Source organism: Psittacula echo (genome assembly GCF_963264785.1).
Source record: "Psittacula echo genome assembly, chromosome: 7".
Lineage (NCBI taxonomy): Eukaryota > Metazoa > Chordata > Aves > Psittaciformes > Psittacidae > Psittacula > Psittacula echo.
The window spans coordinates 38,587,488-38,606,183 of NC_137740.1; the positions used below are offsets into that span (position 1 = coordinate 38,587,488).

Here is an 18,696-nt window from a genome sequence, read left to right on the forward strand (position 1 = left end):
CAAAGACCCCTGAAACCAAGGCACTCCGGAATTAGATGTTAATCTAGTGCTAAACATTATTGTTATTGGTGCTAATCTGTTGTAAATTCTGGAAAACTTTTTAGTTCCACAGGCCATTAATTATTTCAGAGGTGCATTGCTTAGGTCAGGTTAGGTGTAACATTGTACAGGTTATATATGGGCTATGAAATAGAGAATAGCAAAAAAAGTAAATAATACCACATAATTCCATCTAACTTGCAGTCTGTGTTGCCTTTCCACTTGAGTCTCTGGGTTAGCCCCTTGTCACTGTACACACAGTGTGTGAAGAGGGCCATGTGCTCCTTTTCTTGGTCATTCTGCCTCTGATATCTGGGCCACAAGTGGGAGGTATGGCTGCATGAGGCAGCAGAGATGGTGTGTGTGGCCTCAATCATTGCCCATCCTGCAATGGGGCCAAGAGGCACTTTGCAGGTGTCACCTTTTGCTGAGGAGGCAGGTAGAGCCAGAGCTGCCTGTTCCCCAGCTCCCCCAGGCTTGCCTCATACAGCCTGGGGCAGCCCACTGCTCTGGCTGCTGCAGAAGGCTGCTGAGAGTCTGGTACTGCTGCACCAGATGCCTCCCAGCATACAGCCTTGCTTCTGCAAACCTGAGCTACCCACACATTGGACTGTGGGCCACGATACTGTGCTATTCCTGCATGCCACACCATTGCAGTTTCACCCTATGTGTGTATGGGATTTCTGCCATTGTGGTGCCTCCAGCTGGTCTCCTGTGAACACAGAAAATAAATAAGAATGTCAACACAATATGTTAGAAACCTCAAGTGTTTGGTAAAGCAGAGGTGAATGTTTCTGGGGATGTATGTGCCCAACTTGAGTCCTTCTGGGGAAAAAAAAAGTCTTGGTGCTTGGGCTTTTATCTTTGAATACTCAGTTTTGAGTGAATGTCAAACCACCACCATATAGCTCCTCCTGCGCATGCTGTCTGTTTGCAGAGTGGTTTTTACAAGCACTCTGTGCTGCTGGGCTGGCCAGAGCAGAGGCAGAGCCGAAGGCAACATACGCAATTCATATGTGCAGAGGGAGTATGGCCAGAGCACACCCAGGGCATGGTCCTGGGGCAGCTGGGGGGCACTGGCACCATTGCAGCACTCAGTTGTGGTTGCTCCTGCCATACGTGCTTCCTCCCTCCCTGACTTGCAGCCAACTGTGCAAAGCCATTGAATGTCCCCAACTGTACATTAGTTTCTGCCTGAATTGCATAATTCCCAGTGTGTGGTCTGCTTGGAAAGTCTGAGAAAATCTAATCTGGAAAGTACTGGGGGTGAGGAAGGAAAAGGGAAAGAAGGTAATTAAGGAGTTTACTATAACGTTTTTCCATTCTCAGACAACAAACATACTTTTCGGGCTCTTAGTTTAGACAGATGAAGCAAGATTGGAAAAAAGTGGATTTCTTGGGAACGGGCTCAATATTGTTTCTCTCTGCACAAGCTCTGAGATCAAAAGGTTGGTGAGCTGCATGTGCGTAAACCCCTTAGAAACTGGAAAGGTGTGACAAACAGATGGCAAGAGGTACTGGGAGCCAATTCAAAACATGAAAATACAATAAAATAGTGTATCGGGTTGTGCTTCATGACCTTTCTTAAGTTATATTAACAACAGATACAAACTGTGGTATCTGCTTGGATTGTTTACAAGTCCGTATATTCAAATTCAATATTCAATTCAGGTTATTCAATTAAAGGCAATTCCATGTCAGTGAGGTCACTTAAATGTCACTCCAAAGTGATGAAGTTGCTTCTAAATTGCCTTTGCTGTTCATTTCTCTTGGTTAGTGAATATAAACCCAGGAATGTTTGCTGAAGGAAACTGCCCCAATTTGCATTTGTGCAGAGTATTTTTGTTCAGAGAAGTTTCATGGATGCTCTCTATCATGTCGTGTCATGTAAAATTGCATCAGTACTCTAATACATCCAACACTTCAAATCACAGAATCACAGAATCTCAAGGGTAGGGAATTGCTTGAGAGAGTCCAGCGCAGAGCCACAAAGATGATTAGGGGAGTGGAACATCTCCCTTATGAGGAGAGGCTGAGGGAGCTGGGTCTCTTTAGCTTGGAGAAGAGGAGACTGAGGGGTGACCTCATCAATGTTTACAAATATGTAAAGGGTGAGTGTCAGGATGATGGGGCGAGGCTTTTCTCAGTGATGTCCAGTGATAGGACAAGGGGTAATGGGTGTAAACTGGAGCATAAGAGGTTCCATGTGAACATCAGGAAAAACTTCTTTACTGTGAGAGTGACAGAGCACTGGAACAGGTTGCCCAGGGGGGTTGTGGAGTCTCCTACGCTGGAGATATTCAAGGCCCGGCTGGACAAGTTCCTGTGTGATGTACTCCAGGTTACTTGTTTTCTCAGATTGAATAATTAGTCTTACTTTCCAGATACCTTCTGATCTGTGACATCCCAGTTTAGGCAACAGCATGTCTCAGGTTAGTGGCTTGGTAAAGAGTCCTTGTTTAAAGCTGCTAGGTTTTGTTACTCTTGGCTGAATTCGTTTTCTCTACACTTTTTTCAGCTCAGATGAATTTTGCCTGTCCAAGGACATGGGAATTTCATCTTTTGCAATTGTTACTATTGCTCAAATTCAACTGGAGATTGAGGGCTGTGTTCCAGATGGGCAGAAAAGTTCCAGTGGAAACTAAACGTGTGCAAGTGCAAAGGAAGGACTTATTTCTGTACACACTAAATTAGCTGGAGAAGAAAATTTTTAGTGTATTCAGTTACAAAAGCTTTCAATTTCAAACTCAGGTGTGAGTCTAGAAAAGTTGAAGTAAATACATTCTCTCATCGTTGTAGTTCTAACGTTGGATGAATTGGTGCTTTGCAGGAATCCCACGGTATAGTAGTGACACTCGTGAGAGTGGTAACCCTTTTTCATACAGATTGACTTGTACCATCAGGAAGAGATTTACACAAACAATGTGGCTAGAAAATGGCCAGAACTGAACAGTTTGCTAATCTGTTTAGGTAATTAATCAGCAAATCTCTTCCTTTGCAGCTGACTTTTGAGCTTTATTTGTAGAACAGAATGGCAGAAAATCACTATGTCCATGGCACTATAGGTGGGATCTGAACCTTGCCTTTAGTGCTGCAGCAGCTGCATGGAAGGCTCAGAGCTGACTCCAAAGAGAAGCCAATGATTCTTCAAGCAGCAAAAATGCTTCAGGATAGGATGCAGAAGTGTGGCTGGCTGAATAGTGTGGAGGCACTCCTCTGAAGCTTAAGGACCCCTTAAGGATCATTACAAGCTCTTTCACTAAAAGTTGTCTGAATCTGCAATGAATTATATGTTAGTTACTTGCCTCAGAGGTGATGGGTGATATTGCAAGACCTAACAGTGTCTTGTGGTTCATTTTATGTATCTGGTAACAGCACAATGTAGTCCAGTTTGAGCCCCTATATCATTTTTCTACCATCCCTGAAGTGACCTGCTTATCTTCCAAAATTATAAAATTTAATGGGAGAAAAAGCAGCAGGATCTTCCAAAATTATAAGATTTAAATGGGAGAAAAAGCAGCAGGCCAGAGAGCTAGTTCCTATTAGAAACCAAATCCAAAGAGACCTTAAGGACTTTCAAAAGTTTACAAAAAAGGAGCCATACTGCATTTCAACAGGCAGATGTTTTCCATATGTTGTTCAAGTGAAACTTAAATATATTGAGGCAGGCATGTACAGCAATGTGAAGTTATATATTTTGGTATGAGCCTGGGTTTCAATTTGAGTTATGCACAGACATCTTAAGAAAATGTGTGACAGAGGGTTTTGCATATCTTTGTCTGTCTGCAGTTGACTCTCTCTGGCTCCTTTCTATTCCTGGAAATAGCACCCTTAACTATTTACATTCAAATTTATTGTCATGTGTATTTAGTTCTTTTAATAGCTAACTATTCTTTCCACATGCTGCTTATTTAATTTGAAAGTCCAAATCTCAACAAAGGAGAAAAATGGCTTTTATATGCTTTCTAGGTTCTTTTTTCTTTTCTTTATTTTTTTTTGTTAATTTAAATCGCACTTTAGTTTAGTCTAGAACTCAACAGAACATCATCCAAATCTGAAAGCTCCTTAAGCAGCCTTCTCATGATATCATACTGGAGAATGGAAATTATAATTTATAGGATTTTATTTTCTTTTCTCTTTTTTTTTTTTTTTTTTTACTCATGTTGTTATACATGCAATGATTCATTCATTTTTTGTTATTTATTGAGCTTCTCGCCCCAGTGTATGTTTTTCTATTGTGTGTTTCGTGTGTCCCTGGTTTTGTACTGATGGTTCTTTTAAAACTGGTCTCTGCAGGTGTGTGCTGGTTTTCCAGGAAGCTCTTCAAGTGTAGGGTATTGACTTGACAGCAAGTCACTGGCCTCTCATTTGCTCTGTTCTCAGGGAACTCGATGCTGCTGCGTGTCCTGCCTGCTCTGTATGAGAAGCAACCGCAGCCAATAAACCTCCATCTGAGGGAGCTGGTAGCACTGATGGCTCAGCTGGATCAAGCTGAACAACATCATCTCCTCAGGCTCCTCCAGACCGTGGCTAGGCAAAAGGAACTTGGGGTAAGGCTCTGTTTGGAATATCTTATTGCTAAATACCGCACCTCCTTTTAGAGGAGTTTGTTTCAGATGACTGGGCAAGGTCTGTCTTTTAGCCACTCTCCAGAAAATGAGGAGTCCTATAACATGCATGATAGTGCTTTCCTATGTTAATTCTCCATGAATTCTTTAATTCCATTCCACATTCTCCATCTAATCATAAAGAACATGACAATGAGTCCGCTGGACCAAAAATGTTTGTGTTAAACCAGAACTATTTTCATCTTTTTTGGCTCTTTCACTTTCAGCTGAGCATGAATTCCCATAACTATGTTTTTGTTAGACTATATGAACTGTATTAAATTACATATCAAGGGAAATTAAAATGAGTTAGGAACTGATAAGAAGTAAGCTGGAGAATAATTATCTAAGGCAAAATATGTCGTGCTTTCAAAACTGCATGTCACTGACAGCACCCAGTGCATTAGAACAAGGCACAAAATTACCTGCTTTGTGAATTTATGAAATTCATAACATTCTTAGAAAAGAAGAATTAACAGTAGTTAGTATCTAGATAGCCAAGGAAACTTTATTGTAATACACAGTTCCAGAGGAAATATAGCTCCTTTCAGAAGTGAGGGAATTGTCAGCTGGAGGGGTCTGGGGTGTATCTCTGGCAATTGCAGGGCTCCATACTGAAGATGACACAACTGAAGTAGTTTTGTAGTCTAACTATTATTGTCATTTATTACTACTAACAATTTATTCAGCCACCCACCTGAGGTATTTTGCCTGAGTGATAGGTATCAACTTGCTAAAACTGATCATCCCCAAAAAAATGACAGAAGAATGGGTCAGTTTATGCCCCATTTCTGCGTTGAAACATCTTTCACACAGATGCAATAGTTTCACTGAATCAGAGGAGCATAAGCATATGTATGTGTTTAACTGAAGAATAATTATTCAATAGATAGTTGTACATACCACATCCTGTTTGTGAGACAACTTTAAGGACTTGAAAATTGTGTTGTTACAAGGAAGGACAACTGACCTACAGCATTTTTTGTATACAATGAGGACCTTTCCTCAAATTTTTACCTCTCTTCCAGCTATTAACCTTGTCACATTTAGTTTCCAGTGGAAACCAAAAATTTCAGCTAGTGCTTTAATTTTCTGTATCATTGGGGAAGGCCAAGTCTCACGTTGTTTTAATCAATAAAGTATAGGTTTAGCCCAGAGCAAGGGAAATATCTGGGGAGGTTAGGTTTTGTTTTGTTTGGGTTTTTTTTTAATTTTTTTTTTAGTCTTTATTAACAATAGGGTATTTCCTTACTTACATATGCATAACTGCAATATTTCAAGGCTACAGTTACTCTTATTCCATATGTTGAGGTGAACTTTGATTGACCTCAGCAATAGCTCTGTGCAAAGGTCAGCAAGGGTGGAAAACTATTTTACTAAATCAAAGTCTAGTGTTTATTTTTACCACTGATGTACAGTACTTCTTTTGGTTATATGTGTTCACAGCTACAAAATATATTCACAACTTGTTTCTCTCTGATTTTTTTTAATAGGTGCTGAAAGAGTGTATGCCATTTCTATTTGGACACCTGAGAGACCTTAACCATAGTGACATTATTCTAAACATACTTACAGAAATATCCAACTATGAGCCAACAGCCTTAGCCGCTTTTCTTCCGATGCTGAAAGAAATTGGTGAGAGTTTTCCATGTTTGATCGGGCAAACAGCAAAGATCTTTGGAGCTGTTGGACATATTGATGAGGTAAGGTCAAAACCAAAAGAAGTTGTGTAGTTTTGGATTGGATTGTTTGGGGGGGTTTTGTGTGTGGCTTTTTGTTTGGTTGTTTTTTTCTTCTATATCTTGTATTCTCCTATACATTGAAGTATTCCCTTCTTCACAAGTAACCTACCAAAACATATTCTTGGTCATAAGACCATGAGAGGTTTAGACTATAATACTATCAGCATGGCTAGGAGAGCAGGTAGCACAAAAATCCAATGTGGCATTTATTATGACTAAGACTGTCCGCCTGCCTCCTAACCAAGGAACAATCAGGTAGGGTTGATATAGGGGTAAAGGGGCTCTGCAGAAACGGGGTTTAGACTAATGGGAAAGAAAGAAACTTTGTAAAGAATGTAATGAGCATGAAAAAAAAGACTACTTAAATTCTCATAACTGTAAAGATATGTATCAAAATTATTATTATTATTATTATTATTATTTACTGTGTATCTCTGTGCATGTATATGTTCTGTTTATATGAACTTTCTTTTTATGGAATGGCTAAAACTCTCATTTGATAAAAGCACACGATTGTCACTATTCCAGGGGCTCAGCTAAGCTAGGTTGCAGTGTTACCTACATATGAAATTAAAGGCAGAGTAAAGGAAAAAAGTATTTTGCACACCCTTTGTATGATATCATATTTTAGATGCATCTACCCTTCAGAAATGTTGTAATTGTGCAGTGAAATATGAACTTCCTTGTATAGTGTAATCCAGATAGTTTGGCTTTGTAGCCACAGTTAATTGGATACTTCTGACAAACGTCTTTATAATGAAAACACTCAGTGGTAATGCTTGGCTTAAGCTTTGTCACAGGAACATCTTGGTTTGAGATGTAACCCAATGGGAGCATGATGCCTAAAATGGATTTATAGTGACAACTCCTAATCAATTATGCTAATTTCATGGCAGCGTAGCGAATTTGCACTAAAGTTAGTAGCTTTGCACTTTAGTCGTAGCTGTGCAGTCTGGATGCAGAAGCTGTGTTCACTCAATCCAGGTGCCATGAACAGACCCAAACACACTGTGCATGCAGAAACCACCAGGCAGCTCTTAGGTCCCAGAGCTCTCTGCCCTCTCCATAATACCAGCTCTGACAAGCAGCCCAAAGACCCCTGTGTCTCCAGCAGCAAGGGATGCTACTCATTGCCATGGTTTAAACCCAGCCGGTCACTCAGAACCACACAGCCACTCTCTCACTCCCCACCTTCTCCCCCTGATCCTGAAGGGATGGGGAGGAGAATCAAAAGAATGCAATTCCCATGGGTTGAGATAAGAAAAGTCCAGTAACTAAGGTATAACACAAACCACTACTGCTACCACCAATAATAATAATGATAAGGGAAATAGCAAGGGAAGAGATTATGAAACTAAAAGGGGAAAAGCAAAAGAAAACAATAAACACAAGTGATGCACAATACAATTGCTCACCATCTGCCAACCGATATGCAGCCCGACCCAAGCAGTGCTCTGCGCCTTCCGGGTAACTCCCTCCCGTTTATATACTGGGCATCATGTGCTGTGATATGAAATACCCCTTTGGCTAGTTTGGGTCAGGTGTCTTGTCTCTGCTTCCTCCTAGCTTCTTGTGCCTACCCTCATTGGCAGAGCGTGAGACTGAAAAGTCCTTGGTTGGGGCAAGCATTACTTAGCAACAACTAAAACATTGGTATGTTACCAGCGTTGTTCTCAGACTAAGGTCAAAAACACAGCACTGCACGAGCTACTAAGAAGGAAAAAAATAACTCCTACAGCTGAACCCAGGACACTCATGAAGATCTGATATTAGACCTGTCCTGTTGGGACTGAGAAATGCCTTAGACCCTGACGAGACCTGTCTTACCCTCCTGCTTTCCCGAGCTCTTAAAAATACAGCCTGGAGGAGATTACCATCATGAGCTTGTAAACCGCCTGATTGCTCAAGACATTGGGTATCCTGAGAACACCAAACTCCTTAGACTTATTTATGGCACATCATGGTCTTTAATGAGATTTTATTTTCATTCCCAGGTATGAGCTTATGTGCCTTTCACCACTGTTAATAGACATTTTCCTTCCACCTCAAATCATGGTTCTCTAAAGGCAAAAATAATGTTCTGCTGAACTCAAAGAGTTTCTGTTAAGTAATTCAAATGTTTACAGCTATGGCAAAACTCAATTATATAGCAGAAAATGAATGGTATGCAATAAATCTAACCAATTGCTGAAGTGTGGCACTGGTGCCTAACATACAGTAACCTGGATAATTTATTTCAGCAAAAAGCTGAATCCCACAGTTTGTGTCCTTTCAGTGATCTTTGAGGCAAAATTTGCACTAAGTCAACTGGAGTTTGTCAGCGAAGAGGTTGTTGGTTTTGCATTTCTGAATCAGACTTTTTGGTTGTACTTCCTTTGACTCCGCTGGAGGCCAATTTGGAGGGAGAAGTGGGGAGAAGTAGCACCATTTTGCTCTGCAGGGGAAAATCCTCCATATATTCATCTTCTGCCTTTAGGATGACAGTTCTTCTATTTACTTGTTTAGATACAGATAATAATGTGCTCTCATCAATGACAGTGGTCATTGGAGAATCTCCAGAGAGGCTTTTGCCTCCAGAAATCAGTTTCTTTTGGCCCCTAACCAAAGTTAGTCCCTTAAATCTCGGAGTGGATGTTATTGAGGGGGCAAGCTCTGTGCCCCTGTACAGCAGCTTGCCAGCAGCTGTCATGCATTCAGGCAAGAGCTTTGCTCAATGATGAAGGATCAGCGATGCAATTTGAAGCATATTTTCAACACACTGGAGGGAAGGGACCTTGAAGCATCTGAGAGATGGGCCAACACAAACCTCATGAAGTTCAAGAAAGTGAAGCACAAGATCCTGCACCTGGGTTGGGGGAATCCCAGGTGCTACAGGTTGGGCAAAGAAGAGATTCAGAGCAGCCCTGAAGAGAAGGACTTGAGGGTGTTGGTTGATGAGACAAGGAACATGAGCTGGCTTCAGTGTGCACTCACAGCCCAGAAAGCCAACTGTATCCTGGGCTGCATCAAGAGGAGCGTGACCAGCAGGTCGAAGGAGGTGATCCTGCCCCTCTACTCTGCTCTCGTGAGACCTCACCTGGAGTATTGTGTGCAGTTGTGGTGTCCTCAACATAAAAAGGACATGGAACTGTTGGAACAAGTCCAGAGGAGGGCCACGAGGGTGATCAGGGGACTGGAGCACCTCTCATATGAAGAGAGGCTGAGAAAGTTGGGGCTGTTCAGCCTGGAGAAGAGAAGGCTGCGTGGAGACCTCATAGCAGCCTTCCAGTATCTGAAGGGGCCCTACAGGGATGCTGGGGAGGGACTCTTCATCAGGGACTGTAGTGATAGGACAAGGGGTAATGGGTTAAAACTTAAACAGGGGAGGTTTAAGTTAGATCTAAGGAAGAAATTCCTTACTGTGAGAGTGGTGAGGCACTGGCACAGTTGCCTCAGGAAGTTGTGAATCCTCTATCCCTGGTGGTGTTCAAGACCAGGTTGGACAGGGCTTTGACCTGGTCTAGTGGAAGCTCTCCCTGGCCATGGCAGGGGAGCCTGATGGGAGGCAGGGAGAAGCTGTGTGGGGGAAGTGCAGAGGGTTGTGACAGCTCCTCTGCTCTCCTGTTCACTGGCACAGATGGATGTCATGCAAGTCTTATTTCACTTGTTGCAATAAGGCAAATCCTTTCTCTGTTAGCACTTAGTTTTGAGCATGTATTGGCTGAGCAATGGGTGTCTGATTGTTGTGGATGCAGCACAGGAAGGCAATGTACTTGCTATTTCTACTGATCTTGAGCTTTATATTCATTTAAAACAAAATTTATCTTGTAAGAATCAAAACCAGATTTGGTTTGGCTTTGTAAATCTTATTTCTGTTGCAAGGGGATGGGGAGGAGAAGCCAAAATCACATTGTAGTCTGTGAGCCAAATGACGTTTGTTGTTCTCTCCTTGTTTACTTACATCACCCAAGCAAAATTTACTTTTATAAGAACTGCAGGTGACCACATTTAATTCTGCATTTGCTACTCAAGAGTCAATGTCTAGAAGCTTTACAGCTTATAACTAGCTAATCCTCAAATGAGCACAGCTGGGATCAGAACTTAAGGATTTAATTCGGATTCTGTATTTCAGTGTGTCAAACCAGCTCTTCCCAGGCTCTTCTCAGGAGTCTCTGAGGCTCCTTTTGTGCTGTGTTTTGCTACTTCAGAGGGACTGGATTCATTTTGCTTTTGTCATTATTGTTTTATATTAAATACCAAGACTAAGTGAGGACCCAACTGGACATGCATTTCATATATTGTGGAAATTATGGACTACAGTAATGTTTACAAAGAAATTATTTGCAGTTTCTCCTTATATTTTTTAGTTGCTGGTTTGTGCAGATGCACACAGCTACTGTTACACACGCAGCCTGGCCAAGCCTGCATTGAATAATTAATTTTCCATCTCTCTTGTAAGTGTCGAGTAACTGGCATTGTCCTGTGTCATATGTCTTATTTTTCTACGAAGCTGCAAGCTGCTGACTTAGCATCCGACAGCATTCCAGCCTGCTCTGCCGCTACAAGCACTGCGTGTTTGTGGAGATGGCACGCTTTTCATTTGTTTATAGTAGGTTCAGTTTTAGTGACATCCGGGAGACCTTTCGCTCAATACGAAAAGCAACACACAAAGGTTGGCAGAGGTGAACTTTCCAGCATGAGATGCGTATCTCCTCTCCTTTCTGTTTTGCTGAATAATTCTGAATTATGAAAGATCTGCCCTGATTGAAATGTCTAATGGTTACTAGTGCTCCAGTGGCTTGATTTTGTTTCTGCAATCACCTTTGAACTGTATCAGGCCATGAGACTCCTGACATCTGTGTCAGGCTGGCACAGCGCTGTGACTGGACGCAGATTACATACCCTGTGGAACCTCACCACTGGATCTTCTCTGAAGGTTGTCCCCTGTTTTCTGTCCTGTCTCCTTTGTCCTGGGCAGAGGAGCCAGGATAGCAGAAAAAGGCTGTGCCTCAAGCCAGTGAGCACATTTTAGTGAGAAAACACAGGCAAGCTTTCCGGGTGAGGAGAGGCCCAAGCACAGTATAGAGGAGCTTTGGGGTATCCTGAGGAGCAGGAGGTCTCAGGCACTGCCTTGCAGTCTGCTGGTGCCCCAGCACTGCCTGCGAGGAGTCGAGCAGCCACCTCTGCCAGCACAACTGCTCTTTGCTGGAAGACCTGGTGTCTCCTGCCTTTCCTTGGCGGGGAGCAGTGTGTCTGTGTTGCTGATATTCTCAAAGGGTTTGAATGTGCTTCCTGCACTGCCATGCTGCCAGTTCGGTAGTTCCGTCTGGTATAAAAGGGACAGAAAGAACCTTAAAATGGCTGGGTGTTGCATGCTGGAGCCAAGGCGAGTCACTGTTTTGGGTGCAAAAGTTATGATAGAGTTGCTGGGGGGGGGAGGGTGTTAAAGTTTCCCATTTTCTCCTTGTGGAATGCTTGTGTTTCATGGGGCTTTTGCCTCTCTGTGGTGTGGGATGTGGTTTGCTGCCCCACATCACTCGGATGTTTTCACATAGCAAGTTCTCCCTTCACAGAATTATAACTGATGATCTCTCTCTCACCTTCTATTTGTGAGTTTTGCCTCTTTGCCCTAAGAATTTTTATTTCATTTTATTTTATTCAGCCCAGGAGAACTTGAGTGCTTTGTGGCCTGCAGTTTTGAGGTGGTGGGGTATGAGGAGCTATTAGTGGGACATTCATTGGTCCACAATTGCCTGAGGTTGCATCAGACCATATGAGGTGACCAAAGGGTCTTTGTGGATCTTGTGTATTTAGTAACACAGTGGGTCTCCCATAGTCCTCCTTTTCACTTGTAAAGGTTTTATTTGCTTTACTCTGGTGGTTCCTTGTGCAGAATTTTCTCCCACCCTCTTGTGAGCCAAGAGAAGACAGGTCGTGTTTGGATGCTCCCATGCAGATCAGGCTTCTTGAAAGGAAAAAAATACCATTGAATTTCTCTGATGCACAAGGCACCACTCACTGCAATGCAGACAATCAACCTATGATAAAATCATCAGGATCACATCTGGCATCATAAAAGCTGGACAGATCTTAAAGGCTCAGTATATAACAATGAATGCACCCACAAGAAAGGATTAAGATAGTACTCTGGTCTGTAAGTGTAACTGCAAAGTTACAAGTGTTAGTGCACCCAGTATTTAGATCAGGTCCAACTAGAATCATGCAAGCAGCAAAATGGTCCCTGTAGACCACTGCTGATGGTGGTGTCTCACAGCCCACCGTGGCAATGCCTTCCTGAAAACCTCTCTTGTCACTTCTCCTCCTCTTCCTTTTCCTGCACTGAAGCCATGTTATAGATACGCTGTTAGTTCTTACTTAGACACGAACCAGCATCCCCTTCCTGGCCAAGCAAAACAAGTGGGAAATGGATCGACAATGGTAGTGTTGGAATTTTGTTTATTGAGATTTTGACCCTTTATGGTACAGAATGCAAATATGAACAGAAAATCCTTTCTGCTTGCTTCTAGAAATAACCTCTTATGCTTTCCTTGAACTGCTCTTTCCACCTTGGCAGTTCAGACATACCCCTGGAGAGATGAGAGGTTTGGCTGAAAGGAGATCCTTTTATTTAAAGGTTGCTCTCCTGTTTACACACGTCACTTCTGTTGATGTTAGTGACAGTCTCATGGGCGAAGCTGATGTCAGACCTTGTCCCTTAACCATAAATTTGTGCAAAGCAAAACACCATCTTGGGGCATAGGTCAATTGAACATTTTAATAGTTGGGTTTGGTTTTTTTTTTTTTGCCATCACTTATGTTTGAACCAACTGGAAATTGGAATTACTTCTGAAAGCCTTGTGATCTCTTTTTGTAGTCTTCTGAGCCTGGTTTTAAGATAAAGCAAAATACTTTGCCACACCTCATTGCTTGTGGTTTAGATCTTCACCTGCTGGCAGATGCAAGGGATGCTTATAAAAAATACATGAATGCATAAAATAAGCATTGTTAAAATAACAATGGGTTGTGCACATCCAAAGAGGCTGCCTGAAATTTTTTGGATAAAAACTGTGGCACGGATAATGACTGCTTTCATGTTGAATTATTTTGCTGCAATTTTGTTTTGTGTAACAGTTACACATTATATTAGTCAGTAGTTTATTGTTCTTTTACTTCACTCCAGGCGAAGCATTTCAGCATGGCTGGAGTCCAGCTGGATCAAAGTGACATGAAAATGGTCAAAACTTCTCTTCCAGTTAGTCTGCTGCACAGTTTGTTTAGGAAACAAAAATGTGTTTTAAATGCTAATTGAGCCTGTGTTTATCTCTTGGAGGGAGGATCATCTTCCAAATAAACTAGTGAATATGTACAAAAAAGTCAACCTCTTAAGCCATTGAGGAAAAAAAAAGGCTCATTCCATCACGCCACCCCAGCCCATCTGAGGATGTAGCTGTAGTTTTTCCTCATATGGCTGAAGGGAAGCAATTTGTCTGATATGCTTTTCTCATTTATCTCTGTCATGCCACAGTGTAGCAGATCCTTTTTTGTTTGAAATAAGTTGACTTTTTCTTCAAAAAATGTCTGTCTTGTGATGCTCAGGCCACGTTCTGCCAAAATCCCCCATGTATTTTATAGCCCAGCTGTATTTAGAATCAAACTTTCAGCAATTTTTTCTCTTCCGTTATGAGGTCCCAGCAGAGAAGAGGCAATAATGCTATTGCCCCACAGTATTTGGAGTACATGTATGGCACACAACTTCCTCTCCTTTTCTGCTAATATTCTGGGAAGAAGATACTTTTTTATTTTTGCTTTTGCTTGCATTTCAGCACAAGCTCTAAAAGCAAAATATTTTCCATTTCTGTACCAAGTGGATTTTGCTGAGCAGAGACATACCCAGTTACCCCAGTGGAAGATCTGATACAAGCTCCTAAGTTAATTGCTGCTTTCCCTGCTGCTTTTCCCACTTAGACATTTTTAGGACTTTGGGACATGATACACTTACAACGAAGAATCCTAATGCATTTCTTCATCTTTGGGATTCCTGGTTTACTTTGTGAATTTGTACACGTACATACAGAAATAGTTGGAACTGGAATTGTGTGCCCTTGCCAAGTAGAGATGAAAAAGTATCTATGCAAGAAAATACTTGCATATTTAATATTATTATCTGAAATAGTCCCTTTAATCCTGATTTGTGGGGGATGCAATCTGGCTGATAAATTGGCAAGACCACATCCCCCTGAAAAACTGACTAGCAAAACTTCAGCTACAGAGGGCATATCAGACTTCAGTGCATTGGTAGTAATTGATACAACTTGCCAGACAGGACCTTATCACATGTGATAAGATCTTAAAACAAAATCTCATTTTAAATGTCTCTTTGTTGCAGTGTTAGTCACAGGTCTAATCTGAGTGTTTCTCTTAAATGAATTGCTAAGAAAGGAGAGAAACCATGTGATTTATGAGGTACTTTAACCTCTCACCATTAGCGCAAAGAGATTCTGATAGTCCCCCGACTCCTGCTCACTGCACCCTGCTCCTCTGCTGATGCTGTGCCAGAGGCATCCTGCTCAATCTGTGTAGCACTGGTGACAACAGGCTTTTAGGTGACACTGTTAAACATAGCAAATCAGCAACATCCAAGAGCTCCAGAAAGGAAGTCATGATTGGGAAATGTTTTATGGTCTGAGAAATAAATCTTCATTCCTTGCAAAATTATTTGTAACAACTAGTGGCATATGCAGAATTCACTGCAATTGTCTAATGCCCCTTGATTATTTGCAGCTATGGAGTGAACAGTAACATGGGAAAAGCAAAAATCTGGACATTAGCCCATTAATACAGTGGGGCTGTAATGAAGACACAAAACTGCAGCTGGTTGTGGGTCATGCACTGCCACAAACTAGCACAGACCTCAGCTGCGGGGTCCATTGAGCCTGCAGGTTTTAACATGTTTGTGTCTCTGCTAATACCCGTGTAAGCTGAATGTGCAACAGGTTGGGTACAGACACGAGGGAAAAGACCCTCAGGCAGATGATCCCGTGAACTTGAGCAGCATGCATGAGTGCTTGGCCCCTTACAAGAGAGTTTGCCTGCCACAAACAGCAAGGAAAAAAGCAGAAAAAGGGCACAGAAACTGAGTATAGGAAGATAAAGTAGCTTGGCCAGACTCATAAGGCTTATCAAAGGAAAAAGGGGAGCTAGGTCCACTGCCGGTGCTGTGATCACTGAACCAGGCTGATTGACCACGCTAGAGCAATGCAGGCTCCTTCAGAAAGGCTTTAGGGACTCTGATTCTTAAGTCTGAAGAAGAGACAAGGTGTACTAAAGTTAGGCTGGGTTAAGTAATACCAAGAGGAATAAATGTAATGTCAATAGTACACAAAAATAAACTGTGTTTGATGCAGTTGTCTTTTTGTTATTTATCATGGGGCAGCCACTATTCCCCAGTGACGTTTTAATCAACAGCATGCATGCAAATGTCCCTTGCACAAGCAAAAAATGAATTAATTTGTTTAAAGTTGTTCTTCTCTTCTTACATTTTCTAGGATCGAGCCAGAATATGCCTGATGTATTTGGTGAACCAGCTGGCCAACATGGAGCACTCATTTCACCATATTCTTTTGCTGGAAATTAAGAGTCTCACTGACACTTTCTCAAGCATCTTGGGCACCCAGAGCAGAGATATCTACCGCATGAGCAACAGTTTCACAGCCATAGCCAAGCTCCTCGTCCGACAGCTAGAGAATGATAATAAGTCTGGAGCCAGGTAAAGCTCATTTTTGTATGATAAAGCTACAGCCATCTCCGTGGCTGTGTGAAACAACGTACATTTATATTAAATATATTCAAGTTGCAATGAATGAACAATCAGCTGAAAGTAACAAGTACTGCAGTTTCTGTAAGTCTCTACATTGCCATTTTCATATTGATCTTGATATCCTTCTTGTATCATTCCAGTATATACTCACTTAGCCTTTGAATTGTGTTATTTATAGGGTCAGGTAAGCATGCAAAATAGTTTACCAACACCTGATGGGCAACACCCCCAACCTGAGGCGTGCATTTCAAATGCAGGCATAAGGATGATTGACACTGAAGGAGAATTCTGTAATTAAAGGGTGGCAGTAAGAGCTGTGGGTGCACTGCAGACACCAGCTTTGTGCTACCAGGCAGAATGACCGCCAAACATCGTACACCAGAAATTGCGTCATTTGGCACTGAAGAATAAAGAAACTGTTCAAGTTTTAGAACTTAAAGGATAGGAAGAAAGCCATGTCTCAGATAAGTAGACTAAGGCAGCCTAAAATTCTTCAGTTAAAAATAAATCAGTGAAGTCAGGCTACACAGTTATCATTGAGTTTATTCTAGAAGATAGCCACTGACATTGATGAGAACAACGACTGGCATAGCTGCCTTGTAAAGGTTTGCTAAAAAAGGTCTGAAAAAAAATTTTCAAGCTTGCACGAAAAGATGTTCTGTTCACTCAGCTTCTTTCAAACGTCTCTCAGCCTCTATTAAACGTGTATACTAAAGTTAAATCATTTGGAGTGTCGCTGCGTTCGTCAGTAAAAGTACAAGTGTTATTTAAATATATGGCAGTAGTCGCTTTTAATTAGGGAAAGACTTATAATTAGTATTGTGTATACTGAAGTAGGTCAAGAGGGCACAAAGGAATAGTAATTCTTCGAAAAAATTTAACACAGATGTCACAAAACTCATAACCATGAGGGATAGCCTTCGAGACAGGCTTGCAGAGTTGAAGCCAAAACATTGAGGTCATTCAAGAAACAATTAACTGGTATCCTGGAGAGAGTTAAAAATGAAAAACGAAAGGAACCCTGATATAGCTCCTCATTTTACAAGGCTGTAAGAAAACTTCACCTGGTGGCTGTAATCTCAGCTGAAATCAAGCCCTCAGCACTCGTTTACATAAAGCTTCATTGGAGATAGTGAAAAAACTGAAGTGGAGATAGTAAAATGAGCATGCAATGACATACATGTTTTCCAAACCAGTCAAGTTCAACTGGGACAGATGTCACTCAGCAAAGGGGACCAGAAGAATGTCATGTATTCTGGGAACCACAGTGAAGCAGGGCAGGAATTGAGGCTTCAGTAATAAAGTATAATAATTATTCACAGAGCCCATTGTGGTCCCTTGATTTACAATAGAAAATTATTTGTTAAAATGTTGTGATATTTCTATTCCTTATTATCTCATGTGCTTAACATTTATCTCTAGAGCTGAAAAAAACAAGCAAAAAGCAAGAAAAGGTTTAATTAAAATGTTGCTGTTGTGTTTCCCTGTTCCTCTCTAAAATTCCCCTTTGTTAAGGACTGTCTTTACTGAGGAGTAGAAGCTTCTTTATCTGTGTGAGTGTGGTTACAGATGCAACATACTGGTTGGTTGGAGAGTCTTGGTGGGGAGAAGGGAGGTAATTATATTTTTTAGTGGATTTTTCAGAAGATATCCTTATTTTCCCTCAGGAGAAAAATTCTACTGCTTCTACTGAGCATGAAAGGAAAATGCTTTGGTTGTTTGCTTGTTTAAGTTGTATTTGCTTCCAAGCAGCAAGTTTGAACATAGCCATGCATATAAGTGAATGAAAATGTACTGCCTTCTTCGGAGTCTAAGAGTTGCCATGGGATCCAGGGGTTAGACTCTGGAGGGTAAAAAGTAGGGGCAGACCATGAAAATGCACCCACCTTACCCCAGGGCTGCAGTGGGGCTGCTCGGAGGTTATTCTGGTTTAAGGAAGAACAGAGTGTGGCCTTAGGTCTGCAGTGGAAGGAAAAAAGCAACATTCCTCCATCCTATTTGTTTGGGTTTTATTGTGTTTTAACATTTCTGTGGATAAATTGCTGCTATTATGAAACCAGACAAGTCCCTGTGATGCAGCTGTGCTTGCCACGAGGAGGGTGTGAGTGTAGCCAGAAATGTTGGGAAGGAAAACCTGTTCCTGATGCTCCTCTGGGTAAGGAAAGGTGTCCCAGGACATGTCTGCTGCAGCAGGGTCTGCCTTGCACACAGCTGTCTCGAGCCAGTGGCAGAGCCTGGACCCTTTCAAGCAAACCTTTCTGAAATTATTTCTTATTCTCCATCTGTTGCTTGATCTTTTAATTATTTTTTTTTTAATTGTAATTTTATCCCCCACCGATCATCTGTGACCCTGGTTGCTTGCAGCTGCCATCATCCTGTTATCTCAGTGTGGCTCTGAGAGGTCACAGTGAAACACTGACTTTTCACAATTATACTTTTTAGGTATTCGGTTTTATATTTCAGGCCTGTATCAAGCAAAGTATCAGCTAAATCAGACAAGAACAAGTACAAC

At 41.7% G+C, this 18,696-nt stretch overlaps 1 protein-coding gene across 2 annotated transcripts in view; it reads left to right on the forward strand.

Annotated features, from left to right (window-relative positions):
* Nucleotides 1-18,696, forward strand: part of VEPH1 (ventricular zone expressed PH domain containing 1) — a gene marked incomplete at both ends in the record, with an annotated part of 80,148 nt that overhangs the window by 16,286 nt on the left and 45,166 nt on the right. For both annotated transcript variants that reach the window (XM_080623199.1, XM_080623200.1), the window contains 3 exons: nucleotides 4,423-4,589; nucleotides 6,140-6,349; nucleotides 15,913-16,133. In XM_080623199.1, coding sequence (XP_080479325.1) covers nucleotides 4,423-4,589; nucleotides 6,140-6,349; nucleotides 15,913-16,133 — 598 coding nt within the window. The remainder of the gene's footprint in view (nucleotides 1-4,422; nucleotides 4,590-6,139; nucleotides 6,350-15,912; nucleotides 16,134-18,696) is intronic.